The 15135-nt window shown below is 35.8% G+C and overlaps 1 protein-coding gene across 1 annotated transcript in view; it reads right to left on the bottom strand.

The window, feature by feature from the left end:
• The window catches only part of LOC132097650 (dedicator of cytokinesis protein 8-like), a 44998-nt gene that overhangs the window by 25748 nt on the left and 4115 nt on the right, over nucleotides 1–15135 (bottom strand). Inside the window, exons 2-8 of the mRNA XM_059503506.1 lie at nucleotides 11544–11649; nucleotides 3838–4013; nucleotides 3067–3138; nucleotides 2809–2917; nucleotides 1144–1356; nucleotides 921–1006; nucleotides 686–752 (exon numbers count right to left, since the gene is read on the bottom strand). Coding sequence (XP_059359489.1) covers nucleotides 686–752; nucleotides 921–1006; nucleotides 1144–1356; nucleotides 2809–2917; nucleotides 3067–3138; nucleotides 3838–4013; nucleotides 11544–11649 — 829 coding nt within the window. The remainder of the gene's footprint in view (nucleotides 1–685; nucleotides 753–920; nucleotides 1007–1143; nucleotides 1357–2808; nucleotides 2918–3066; nucleotides 3139–3837; nucleotides 4014–11543; nucleotides 11650–15135) is intronic.

The following is a 15135-nucleotide window of genomic DNA, read 5'->3' as shown; positions in this document are numbered from 1 at the left end:
AGAAATTATGTTTTTCTCTCTTAACATTGTGAAATGGATAATTCTTCCTATCCAAACACTCTCTTCACCAAGCCATAGAAGGAAAAAAACATGCGGCAAAAAGTCCCTATTTATCATGAATCATCTGGTGTGTCTCTTGCATTAACCTTCTTCAGTAAAAGCTAAAGCTAAAGAGGATTAATGTAATACTTCAGGATATTCCTCCTAAATATATCTGCTGTCTGTCTATTTAATATGGAAATACACACAGCTTGCATTAAAACTCACTGATTCCTTGAGATCCATGACTGTCAGTCCAAGAAGTTCTTAAATTTGTGGTAAAGACAAGCTGTGGTTCATGTTTACTGGTTTTATAGACCTTGGTCTAAACGGTTCAAACCCATTTCTACTTCTTTGAAATTAAATTGCTGCTTTAAATGTCTACACACGCAAATTAAGATGTTGATTTAACCTGACAAAGCAATGTTTATGGCTATGTGTGGATAATGAAAAAGTCTCTCATTAGTCTCTCTAGCTCTGTTCAGACTGAAGTGGAGGAATGTGAGAGGACTTACAAGAAGAATATTTATTAATTATGTCTCCCCAGCTTAAGCAAATGGGTTAAAGCAGAAGGGTCAAAATACAAAAACTATTCCACATATTTGAGATTTTTTCATAGCTTTTAAGATAAGCATCAGAAACTGACCTTCTTCTTCTCTTTCAGGTCATAGAGGGCCATGGTTGCAAAGAAGGGCTCAATTTCAATTTCAAATCTGTAGAAGGACAAACATTATTTCAAAACCAAATATAACCCTGATAAAACCACATATTTAGGGTACATCCTGTATGTTATGAGGACCAAAATAAGAAATAAAATCATATATCAGACCAACAATTCAAGAGAAAATAACCAATAATAGTGGATGGTAAGGAAGTATTACTTGATGCTCTGGCATCTCACTAGTATCCTCTGCCCAAGGTGCTCCTTGGGACAGTCAGGAATGGGCCGAATTGCTACTGCATCCTCCTGTACACAGTCAAGGGCAGATTGAAGACAGTATTTAAGTTCTAATTGAATCCTTGTGTTCACAAAAATGAATCACTCAAGAATATTTAGTAAAGAACACTGATTAACAGTATAAAGCAAGTAAGACAAAGCTGCACCTCATCAACAGGTGGGTAGAGGCCGAAGAGCTCGCCGTAGCGGTTGCTATTTCTGGCCTCCTGGTTGAAACGATCCATCTCCTCCGGGCTGCTGAAGCGCAAGAGGCTCTCCACACGACGGTCCGGCTGCAGGGCCCGTAAGTTAAAGTCTGAGCTTGTGAGGGTGGTCCGAGTTGTATCATCACAAAGTGCTGGCAGGGACGGCGACTTTTCCTGAGGCACGGGAGAGAACATATTACACCACATATTACATACACAAGACATCTAGATACTGTACCATGGGTTTTAAACTGGAGCCTTAGAACCGCACAGGAGCCCAAAAGAGGGCTTTTTATAACAGAAATAATTTAGTAATTCATTGTTAAAAATAAAAATAAAATACTCATTCATCAATTTTGAAAAAGTCGAATGAAATAAAATAAAACAAAATAAATAATTACATTTATAATTAATAATAAAAATAAGGAGCAACAGTTATTACAGTTATAATTTCTTTTGTAGTTTTGATTTCTGCATTATCTATATGAATATTAAAATCCGCTGCAATAGCAAAACATAGTCAAGTGAGCATAAATGCGTCCCGGGGGACATTCGCTTTCAGTGCTATCAGGCTAATGTTAGCATTTTCCAAGATCTCCTATTGCACCTTTAATGTAGTTTTGTTTTTCATTTTACTTTCATCTTACTATGCCTTGAGATCTGACTGAACTGGCAATGCCTGCTTAACTTCACTGACTTCACATAACTTGCCACATAACTACATGTGAAATAGAGCAGGGGAGCTCTTACAGTTCTGAGACTAATGCCTTTTTCCAAGATGACCATAAGCCTTTGAGATGGATGAATTCTCAAAACCCTAGGCGAGATTTCTGTTAATCGCTAAATATAAGAACCATATGCACTGGCTCTGATAGTGGGCATCATGTAGGGATCCCATGATACATTGCATCTAGCCTGTGGGATAGACCTTCCCATACCATTTGTATTCTTAATCTACTTGCTTAAAGACACACGTCACAGAACAGAGCTGGCTAGCGGGACATTTAGTACTCCTCTGGATTGCTAATAACCCCTGCAGTGAATGTGGAGGCCCTTTAAGGGAGCCAAAACTAAGGGAGGATCTTGGTGTTCCTGCAGACTCTCAATCTCAACTCATGAAAAATACATGGAGTGAAACAAATCTTTGTGGTTTGGATAATTAAATCTTGGCAAAGCTGCAATGGGACGGAAGTAGTCAGGACAGAATGAATATTCATGCCTCATTATGTCCCTGGACTCTGACAAAAAGGGGTGGGTTGGAGCCAAGATGGTGGTCATAAGGACAAAAAGAAAAGAAAAATACAAAGGAGAAAGATTCTGCCTATTTTTCTTATTCTTTTTAACTGTTTTCTTCTTTTTAAGAGGAAATTAATATGTTTTGTTTGTGTCTTATGGCAAGGAATGAGCAGACATAATGGAGTGTGTGGTGACACACTTCAGAGGCTTAAATATAATGATAATAATAATTACAAACAAAAAAGAGGAATATAAGTGTCTGTAGGGTTGGGTGGCGTCCTTGAGTGACACTAATAACAATGTAAACAAAAATCCCATTTACAGTAGCTGCTTTGTTGTTGTGAAATGGCATCTGTATAAAAGAGGAAAGGTTTTATAAACTATGCTTACTACTTGCTCTTGTTTGTCAGGCTCAACGTCAGACTCAAACGTCTGTCTCTGTAAGACTCTGTTAGATTCTGTCCTATCGGAGTACGCAATCCATCCATAACCCTGCGATCTGTAAATGAGAAACACAACAGCATTATAGTATCTGTGTGTCTGGTGTCATTTCTCTGAGTTATGTTTTTTTTTTAATATATTTAAGCTGCAGTATTTGAAATTCAGCCCTGACGAGGGACAGGAAATGAATGAAGTCTGGGAATTTACCTTCTGCTAACGACCAGCCAGGGCTGCGTGTAACTCTGAACACAATCCCTCACGTGAGGATCCAGCTCCACTCTGGAGACACACAAACACACACACATCATAACAACACTCAAAGCTTTACAGACACACACTTCGAACACAAAGTATATTTTCATTTTATTTGTATAATACTTCCAATTATTATATTACAAAACAATAATGTATTTATTTATAAAATGATCATAATAAATTAAATATTAATTTATTCATTTTATAAATATAAATATATATTTATTTATTCATTTTATAAATATAAATATATTTATTTATTTTATAAATATAAATGTATTTATTTATTTTATAAATTAATATATTTTTAAATAAAAAATTAAATAAATAAATTGACACTACTAATGACGCCAATAATATATAAACACCATTATAACTGCCATTATATTTTTGCACCTAAATTATTTCAAACTAATTTTCACCTCTGTTGTACGTGGTTTTGCATGTCTCACTTGAGATTGAAAATGAATAATTTATGCAAACAATACAAACTGACGTGTCAACCCTCCTTCCTGTTGAATTAACATAAGTATACTGGTTCTGTTCTTTAGAGATCCACAAATCCCACCTTTTATTAAAAGCTAAATTAAAGACATTGGTCAATTTTCACTCAATATAGTAAACTGCCTACCCACACAGCATTACAATCACAACACAAACACAGCACAAAGATATCTGTCTAGTTGACCTTCTCAACCCCAACAGGGAGCATCCAGCACCTACCCTTGCTCTGGGACAGAGGGGCGGAGGGTCCTGCATTCCCTCTCCACCAGCTCCACCTCCAGGTCGTCGTCTGGGAACTCCCCCAGCTCCTGCATGAGCTCGGCATCTCCACTGCGCAGCTGTGACATCAGGAACTCATCCAGGTCCACCGGCTCAACGGCTTCATATGACTGAGGCTATAAAGATAACCAGGACATCCAGTCAAAAAACTAGTGCTCATAAAATGAACTCTTTGATGGTATAGACACACTGGGTATTATGAACACCCTTAAAAATAATAGTTTAAAAAGGGTTTTTGCAAGTAAATAGTTTTTTCTTAGTGTAAAGACCATTTTAAAAATCAGTAGAATTGTTTTCTACAATAAAGAACCTTTTGCAGAATAAAGTACCTATATTATATAGACATTTAAGTGTCTGCAAGACATCACCTGGTCCATTTGAGACATAATCCATGACGTCATAATAATATGAAACCAAAATTAGTGTAAATTATGAGAATGTATACTTTATTCAACTGCCTCTATGGCATTAAAAATAGTCTATATATAACGTAAGCAAAATAGTTGCAGTTAGTTGCAGCAAGTCTACCCTGAATATATCAGTACTGTATTTTTTATAGACACTAAAGTATTCAATCCATTCAACATGTGGTGTGTATAAAAGTAGACATGTTTTTAATCTTCCTCTATACCAGCTAATGAAATGCGTAAAATAAAAACACACACTGAGAGAACTGGAATGCTCTATGACCCCCATAACACAATGAAACAAAGAAGGAGGCTGGTGGGAAGCAATAAATCATTTTAAAGCTGATGACATGTACAGACCATAGAGGTAAAAAAAAAATGCATTGCCTAGAGTTGTATTCCTCTTTTAGCAAAGTTAGAGTGGAACAGAGCGTGTTTTGTCACGACTTGAGGCAGACAGCTCCAGACCTGCTGAAGATAATTAACATAACTGCTGTTTCATAAAGATAGATTCATCAGAAGGCTATTGGGCATAAAAATTAAACCATCAAACTAATGCAAGCCTGTGGAAAGAGACCAAAGCATGTCAAATAAAGGATTTAATAAAGGTGTAACTTTATGATAACCCTAGCTGGTTATGTAACATCACTTAAGGTGTAGTGAAGAGTTATCTCATGCAAAGTGTTGTACAACAATATTACCAGTTATCTGGAACATGCCCTTATAACACAAGGACTTATAACTATAACAATTCTGATAAAACATTTTCAAAACAAACTATCATATCTAAAGCACGTAAAGGTGTAGATGTTGAATCTCATCACAGTAGACATCAATAAACAATCAATCATGATAAGTTTGTTATATAATGAAAATCATGTGTATGTGGCATTTCATCAAGGAACTTTAAGAAGAGCACTGTAATGTTTAAATTATCTGATTTCATCTGATCTCTATGGAAGCCCATTTCTGCCTCAGAGTAAAAAAATAAACAGGGTTATTGTGAGAATAGATAACATAAGCTTTATACTTTTTGTCAAATGCGAGAGATAATGTAAAGTTGCAAACTATGAACTGATCACAAAAATATTGATTTTGAGGTCCAGTATAAGGTCACATTTGTGAGATACAAAGTTTCAAAAGTGTAAAACAATTGCAATTGGATGAACTGTGAGAAATAGTCACAACTGCGAGAGAAAAAAAAATCGCAAATGCATGAAATAAATTTGAAACACTGAGAAAGTCACAAATTAAAAATAGAGTCAGAATGGTAACAAAGTCACAACTGCAGGATAGAAAGGTGCAATAGCATGAAATAAACTTGGGAAATAAAATCACGATTATAGAGAAATAACACTGCAAAAGAGAGAAATAAAAATTGTAATAGAGGGAAACAAAGCAACACTGTGAAATAAAGTCACTAATGAGATAGAAAGTCACAAGTGTGTGAAACAAAATCGCAATCGCAAGAAATAAAGTTGCACAATTGAGATAGTCGCAAATGAGAAATGAAGTAAGTGTAGCAGAAATGACTCGAACCAGACAAATTAAAGAGTCGATCAGGGCTGTGGCTGAAACACGAGCCGAATTCCTCAGTAAGGCAACAGGAAGTCATAAAACATTCTGTGCCACAAGTCCCAAGCAAGATAACCAACCAACCAATGTTTTCACAGAACAGCTTTCAACATTAACACCACTAGAACAATATTTGACAATTTTAATTCGCAGAAGAGATTGTCAAATTTGTTGTTCGTAAGTGAGATGCAACGTCGGACATCACATGTAAACCCATGAGAGTTAAACACTTCCCCCACCCAGCAGAACCAGACTGAAATTCCTAAGGTCGGGGGCCTTTGAACCTCTGGTCTCCACAGAAATCTTTGTCAGATAATGACAAAGTCTTTTGTACATATATATGGACCAAAATTAACTCCAAAATGACTTCTAAATGAATATCAGTCCATCGCTTAACCCCATATTCATTTATATGTAACCCACACATTTGACTATCATGTTATAATCACTTATTGTGTATGTCTTTTAATAACTATGGGATAGCTTAAGGATACATATTCATGTCTAGTATCTATGTAATCGAATCTGCTTGCTTGAAACAGTCCTGACAATCAGTTATTTGTCAAATGTATCATATTCTTGTTATAGGAATCATGTCCAAAATTAGGCCCTGCAAGAGCGGGAAAATTCGGACCACATGCTTGGTAAGACAACATATGATTTATGATACCCCCGAGCCAAGACAATATCTGATTGGTCAAGACAACATTTGAGGTGTGGCCAACAGGCCAGTTTAAATACTTAGGACACCATAAAATCTTGCTTTTAGTCTCTAGCTATGCTTCTGCTATTAGTCATGTCTGCTTTTAGTTGTTAGCTTTGCTTCTGCTACTAGTCATGCCTGCTTTTAGATTTAGCTCTGCTTTTGCTATCAGTCATTCCTGCTTTTAGCTTTTAGCTTTGCTTCTTAGCTTTAGCTTTTAGCCATGCTGTTTGTCATCATTGTTCTTTGAGCGCGGTTCCAGCGTGCTTCAGCCTGCACGCCTGCTGCTACTTAGCCACGATGAGAAGGAACACCACCTAGTCTCCCCAAACTTTATTTCTTTTCTTTTCCATTTGAGAGTTTCGTGTTCTGAGTAAGTTTTGTAACGTTGAGTTCAACTTCAACCAGTTACACACAACTCTGCATCTTCAGCCAACGCCCAACCACGGGCTTCCCAAGACGTCACTTCAACGACTACTGAACTTCCAGCCAATCAGCGACAACAAAGGGACACCTTTACACAGGCAATGTACCTTCAGACATTTGTGCTGGTGTGTCTAATATAATTTTAACCTCATTGAGGAACTCAATGCGAGGGTTAATTAAGTGATTGATGGTTGTTCATGTCTATGCAATTTAACATATTGCTGTAAACTTGGGATTCCACATTTCCATTCTCTTAAACTCATCTTTCCCTAACTTTCGATCTTCCTGCAACTTGTGTGAATGTGTGAGTGCGTGCGTTTATGTGTTAGATTAGTTTACATGTCTTAGATTTATCTAATAAAGCCTTATTCATATTGAAAAGAGAAGTATCTTGTGTTTTGTGCTTACAAGTTAATGTCTTAAACTGCCGATCTTGTTACTGTGCTAATTGATAGTGTTTTCACTATAGTTTGGATATTAATATCCAGCGCAGATTTGATGTTAAACGGTTCGTTCAGTGAATCGCAGGGCGTCTCAGTGATCAGCCGTGAAACAGTGATTCTGTTCAAATTCCCTTTAAAATCTTAAATGATTCCCTTTGAGCTAAATTGACCTGTTTCCCTTACATAAGCATGGTAACAAAGTCACAACTGCAAGATATAAATTTGCAATAAAGTTGCAAATGTCGTAAAAGAAATAGTCACAAGTGAGAGATATGAGGTTGCAATAGCATGATATAACTTTGCAATTATGAGAAGCAGTCACAATAGTGGGAAATAGAACCACAGTTACGAGAAATAAAGTTGCAAATGTGAAAAACAAAAAATTTTATAAGTAGAAACAAAGTTGTTACATTGAAATAAAGTCACAATAGTTAGATATAAAGTCACAAGTGTGTCAAATAAAGTCATATTTGTGAAAAAAAATGTTACAATAGTGAAATATAAATTCTATTAGCTTTTTATTAAGGTGGAAACAGGAATCCATAGATTTTTTGCATAGCAAGTGCTTATATTTCTGGTGTCTATTTGAGGTAGTACAGAGAACAAAGTTTGGGCATAATAATAACTGTTAAAAAACTTTGTATTTAAATATTGCAACTGTCGAACTTTATTTTGCTGTGTGGTTTGTGCACATCAGCAGCAGCTGACAAGGGAGAAGCAGATGGTAACTGTTGATGAATACTGATATAGTCTATGGGTGGAGGTGTTATTTACGTAGCTCATGTAACCTCATTCACTCAAAAGCAGCAACAGGGAAACAGATAGGCATTCAAGTGCAATGCATTTCTTAGAGAAATAAAAAGACTCTGACTTTCATATAATTTTATTATCTAACACAAAAGTTTAAATGTAAGTTTCTCATCCTGAGGCCTAATTGTGCATTTTGGAGCATGGAAGCAACCACAAAAGCTGGTCTATATTCAACAACATCAAGCTTAATATAACCCACCCAGGCTGTGTGCATTGTGCAAATTTAGCTTAGAGTTTCATTTCTGCATCTACCAATTGATTGCAACCAACATACAGCAGACAGAACAAGTGCATCTGAAAAGGATGAAAGAAAAAACTCACCAAAAGATTCTTGGTAACGAGGCAACTGACAAGATGGCGTTGCCCGGAAATAAAAAAAACTTGTTTCTGCAAAACTCTTCCTTAATAGGTTTGAGCTGCATAAAGAAGTCTGTATTTTGTGGCTTCCGAGAGCCGGATATGACATCACAACCACTTCCTCTACTATGACGAAGTAGCAGGGGCACATATGCATTCATAAATAAAGTCAAAAATGTTAAGATGAGTTTAAATCAATTTATGAGTACATATTCTGCTTTCAACTTTAAGAAACGCTGAAGGAATTATATGCTCGCTGTCAAAAAAGTGAGAGGTACTGTAGATCATTATTGTATGTTTACAGTGGTGCATGAAAGGGTTAAAATTTGCTAGCGGTGAGATAGCTAATAAACAAGAATTAATGCATTATTAAATACTTAACTAACAAAAACAACAATTCTGCTTGGTTAACAATAGGTTAAAATGATTGTTTTACAATAAACAAGGAATGAATGTTAAATTTAAGGGTTTCTCGTGTTGTAAGATACATGTGTACATATCAGGGAGCTATCATGCATAAACAACTGCATTAATCAAATATTCAATAATTATGAATAATAACGAATAATTTAACAAATTATTACTTAATTATAATCTGCATTTAATCCCAATAATAGCAGTTTTTCATGTTTTAACATGATAACATTAACATTTGCCTTTCACTGCAATCTATGTAAAAACTGGGAAAACATCATAGGGAAGATTATGTTTCCATGAAGTCAACAGCTTCTAAAATCCATGGATATTACAGATGAGTTTGTGTGTGTGTGTGTGTGTGTGTGTAAACTGTAAAGCACCAGCTGCAGTGGTCTGGTAGCCTGGGCTCTGACCTATTTTCACCATAGAGGAAGCACAGACAGGTTAAAGCTTAAGTATGTGCACACACACACATTTTGAACCTCCCATTAATTTATAATGTTATTAAAATAAAAAAACTAAAATCATAATTTAATATTAGTATATTTTTTATAAATTAAATGAATGCAATTTATAACATTATATATATATATATATATATATATATATATATATATATATATATATATATATGTGTGGGGAAGTCGTTGCCTAATGGTTAGAGAGTTTGACTCCTAACCCTAAGGTTGTGGGTTCGAGTCTCAGGCTGGCAATACCACGACTGAGGTGCCCTTGAGCAAGGCACCGAGCCCCCAACTGCTCCCCGGGCGCTGCAGCATAAATGGCTGCCCACTGCTCCGGATGTGTGTTCACAGTGGGTGTGTGTTCACTGCTGTGTGTGTGTGCACTTTGGACGTGTTAAATGCAGAGCACTAATTCTGAGTATGGGTCACCATACCTAGCTGTATGTCACGTCACTTTCACTTTCATATATATATATATATATATATATATATATACATATATAAATACACACAAAATAATTTTATATAAAAATTACAGTTAACACATAAAAATAATATAGATTGATTTTTTTTAATTACTGATTATTATTTATTATTTTTATAAAAATATATTTTGAATTTATAAAAATTACAAATAATTAATTAAATCAATTAAAGGGTTATTTCAGCCAAAAATGAAAAATAATCCATAAATTACTCACCCTGAAGTCATCCTAGGTTTATATGGCTTTCTTCTTTCAGACGAATTCAGTTGGAGTTATTTAAAAAAAATGTCTTTGATCTTTCAAGCTGTTTGATGCCACTCAACGAGTGTTGCACTCCATCAGTTCATGAGAAGTTTAATAGAAAGCTAAACAAAGGCCTTCTGTAGCAAATGAATGTGTTTTTTGTTAGAAAAATATCCATATTCAAAAGTAATAATCACTTTAATCTAGCTTGTGCTCACAGTTGTTAAACGGAAGCAGTTCCGGGGGAATGACGTATGAGGTCAGTGTAGCCAATGCGCCGGTGAGTTTCTTGAAAACCAACATTTATTCCAACAGGCAAAGGTAAGCAAAGTTTCCTTACTTTAGCAAAGGAAAACCAGTCTCCTCTTGGCTTATATCGAAATCCTCTGACATTCTCATTTACAAATCCTTGTCTTGTACTTTAATTAGTGACCATTGTTTTGTTTCGATCTCTCCGCTGCGTTTCCGCGTGCGTCACTTCTGAGCAGCACATACACAAAGCTTATCTCGTATATCATTCCCTCAGAACTGCCTCGTTTACAACTGTTAGCGCAAGCTAGATTAAAGTGATTATTACTTTTTTAATATACAAAAACACTCGTTGAGTGGCATCAAACAGCTTTAAAGATCAAATTTTTTTTTTTTTATTAACTCCAACTGAATCCGTCTGAAAGAAGAAAGTCATATACACCTAGGATGACTTCAAGGTGAGTAATTTATGGCTTAATTTTCATTTTTGGCTGAATTAACCCTTTAATCCATTAAATTATTATACAAAATCTTTTGACTATCTAGAGAGCAGTATTCCAGAAAACCAGTCTTAAGTCGCTTGGTTATATTCTTAGCAATAGCCAAAAAAACATTGTAAGGGGTCAAAATTATCATTATTTTTCTTTAAAGATCATGTTCCACTGAGATATTTAGTAAATTTTCCTACTATAAATATATAAAAATGTATTTTTTGATTAATAAAATGCATTGGTAAGAATTTCATTTGGACAACTTTAAAGGAAATTTTCTCAGTATTTAGATTTTTTTTTGCACCCTCACATTCCAGATTTTCAAATAGTTGTATCTCAGCCAAATATTGTCCAAAATATAAACAAACCTTCTTATTTCTTATATTTCTTTGTAAATGGAATCAAATTAGGCAGTGATGTGACAGACATTTACCCAGTCCTATTCCCACATACAGAATGAAGTGTTTATAAACATACATCCATAATTTGAATGTCCTGTTTGTATGTTCAGAATCAGTTTGAAGTTACTACGCTTGATTTTACAGAAGTGTTTATCAGTGAAAGTGCAGCACTCACTATGTTGAGACAGAAAGAGCCAGAGGCGCTGTGACTGTGCCGGTGGTGAGGCAGGGAACCATGGCTGATCCCACTGAAGTGTCTCCGGATCTCCGCCGAGGAATGTCTGAGGTGTGAGAGGGAGACAAGGATGAAGAAAGTGGAGAGGAACCAGAAAATGATGTGCAACATATGATTATTTTCTAGTGAGAGGTTTGGGGCCGGCACTGCTTGTTTACACACTCCTCTCAGTATGTATATTTGTGTGTGTGTGTGTGTGTGTGTTTGTGTGTGAGGTAGAGAGATGCAAAGTTACACACACTGAATAAACCTCTAATCAATTACCTTATCTATTAGTTGTCAATAAACACACAGACCCCTCATTAGCCTGAAGTTAAGTGTCTCATTAACAGTGTAGTTCATGGTCAACTCCACCCAGATATGAATAGTCATAAATCATCATACACCTGATGTTTGGCCATTTCGAGTTGCAGATGACTCTGTCTGCTTGAACAATTTATAGAAGTGTCCCCTGTTCCAAAGTCTGTTAACAGACCTGTCAATAGATACTTTGCGAAATTTCTGCTTTCTATATTAAACACGTTTCAAATTGAGAGCATAAATGTACAATGCATTCAGGTTATTACATTCTTTCACAAATTCCCTCAGAATCGAACCCATGACCTTAGCATGCTAGCAACGTATTGTGTAAAAAAAAATATATATATATATATATATATATAAATAAATAAAAGGTAGTTTAATTTCACTTTAGGTGTACATCTCAACTTCCTTTACTGAACTGTAATAAGTAATACATATCAGCCAGCAGCCACCTTGCTCTCTAGCTATCAGTATCACCTTAAAATATCCACATCAGTCAACCACTAGATTTGAACCCACAACATTTGCATTATCAGCCCAGTTCCTTAATTACTCAGGCTGCTATAATCCCAAAGCTTTTTGTACATTATTATGTTCATTCATTTGTACATGTATTAAGGATATAACTCATTGTATACTTTTGGCAGAGGGTGAGTACAACAACAAACCCTTCTGCAACATGCAGCAATCAGGTTTTGAAAAGCATGCATGCTGTGAGATCCTCAAATGAAGTGCAAAATTAAAATACTCCAAACACTGGATAGGGTGTGCTGGTGTGCTTGTTTGTGTGTGTGTGTGTGTGTGTGTGTGTGTGTGTGTGTGTGTGTGTGTGTGCCGTGGTGCACCTGTGCTTCCTAACCACTCCAGGCAAAGCAGAAAAAAAAATCAGACAGACAGTGTCCCAGATTTCTCTGTCCCACTGCTGCATCACTGATGAAATGAAATTTCACAGTGTAAAAATGACACAGCATGAGATTTACTTTGAGATTTACTTCCAAAACACCCGCTGCAACCAAGTTACCACTTAAGCAGTTAGTTACAATTCTCATTTTCACACCTAAATCACTTCAGTCACATTCCCACAGTGTCTCAGACAACAATTCCCACAATGCAGCCTGTTTTTCTCCTAATCTCCATTCATTTCAGCAGAAGGATTCGCCTCAGACGCAGAGAGGTATTGGGTTTGGCAGTAAGCCCTCCAGGCCACAATACAACAGAGTGCTATTGTGCACCCGCTTATCAAAAGTCCTAAAAAATGGGTCACCATTCATAACGCTGTGTTGTTTCTTTCCAAACACATTTACACAGATTGTCTGTTGTAGTATAATGGGGTTTCTGTAATCATGTGCACTTTATTTTCAATGTGTTTGCTTTGCATCACAAAAATGACTTGCATTTCACAATATATATAAAAAAGAAAGCAGTTGAATTGAAATTATATTTTACTTTATTAATGTATTTTTTATCAAATAAATGCAGCCTCGGTGAGTACAAGACTTCGCTTTAGTTGAAAAAAACGTTGAAAAACGTTTGAATTTCCTAGATCTTTATGAACATAGCAATCACAGAGCAAACGAATTGAATTGCAACACCATCCGTTAATTCAAAAATGTTGTAGCTGTTGTTCTTGTTTTTCAGGACTCTGTTCGGTAACTTGTGCCAATTCAAAATATCAACTCGAATGGCTAGTTTTTAAAAACTAGAGTAGATATGTTGAATTATTAAATTAGCTTTATTGGTCACTGTTTTCCAGGAATATATCCACAAAGTCAGCTACAAACTTCGTTAACTACTTTAAAAGTTAAGTTTGCAGCAGGAGAGCATGCAAATTCTCTAAACCACAGAGCAAAGACAAACAGGAGTGAATTATAGCATGCAGCCTTTCTATATTGAAGACAGATCACAGAAAAAACAATTAAACATAAAAGGCTGAGACGGGTGTGAGCTACAGTTTGCACTGCACAAAAATGTTAGTCTCTAATATGACTGGAATGTTCATCACAACAAAACAGCTCATGATCCTCTGGATGATGGTGTTTCTGTGTTTTAACGGACTGTTCTCTGCACTGGAGGTAATGACATAGGGTGCAGAGAGATGAGTCTCAATTTGACCCTCCTTCTGCTCCATTGGCTTTCCATCAACTTTGACAGGAGCTGTAATTATTGGGAACATTTCACAAAAACAAACACACATGACATGTTAGGAGCTCACACTTTACCAATAGCTATTTTGATTTTGATACAGACTTTTTGATAGTATGACTACAAAGATCAGTAATCTTTTCTGATGCATTCTGACTAGGGGTGCAAGATAAATACCGGCCGATAATTAATGTACATCTCATCAGTAAAGCCGGTTCTCTAATCAGCGGTAAATTCCATAAAGTGTGTGATTTCACAATTTACTGCTGATTAGAACCGGCTTTACTGACGCGATGCACATTAATTATCGGCCGATATTTATCGCGCACCCCAAATTCTGGCGATAATTGTTTGTTTACTGTAAGCATTTGGGTCATTTAGTTTGCTAATTTTTTTTAAATGACTCAACCAGGTACTAAAGAACTTCTGAAGGGTGGAAGGGGAAGAGACGGAGCAAGTTCTGTCTGTGCCACTTTTTAAATTGCTGGTCTCTATACACACATCAGACAGACGACTTTGGTCATTTAGCCATGTCTTTTCTTACTGCTTGAATGTTTTTAAAGGGATAGTTCACCCAAAAATGACAATTCTGTCATTAATTACTCATCGTCATGTCATTCCAAAACCATAAGACCTTCATTGATCTTCAGAACACAAATTAAGATATTTCTGATGAAATCCGAGAGCTTTCTGACCCTGCATAAAGAGTGCAGAGCAACGGTCAAGGCACAGAAAGGTAGTAAGGACATAAAAAAATGAAGGACGTTAAAATACTCAATGTGAAGTCAGTAATCCAACCGTAATGTTAAAAAACTATAAAAATACTTTTTATGTACAAAAAAAAAAACTAACAACTTTATACAACAATTTATTTTCTTCCATCTCAGTCGATGCATGTTCACAAGAGTACCATGAAAAGAAGAAAAATAAATTGTTGAATGAAGTCGTTTTTTTTGTTTTCTTTGCACTTTCTGTGCCTTGAACGTGTCAGTTGTGTTGCTGTCTATGTAGGGCCAGGAAAAACTAGGATTTCATCAATAATAATAATAAACATTATTTTCTTAATTTGTTCTTAATTAATATATTA

This window comes from Carassius carassius, chromosome 21 (genome assembly GCF_963082965.1).
Source record: "Carassius carassius chromosome 21, fCarCar2.1, whole genome shotgun sequence".
NCBI classification, from domain to species: Eukaryota; Metazoa; Chordata; class Actinopteri; order Cypriniformes; family Cyprinidae; genus Carassius; species Carassius carassius.
This window is presented reverse-complemented; position numbering and strand designations above follow the sequence as displayed.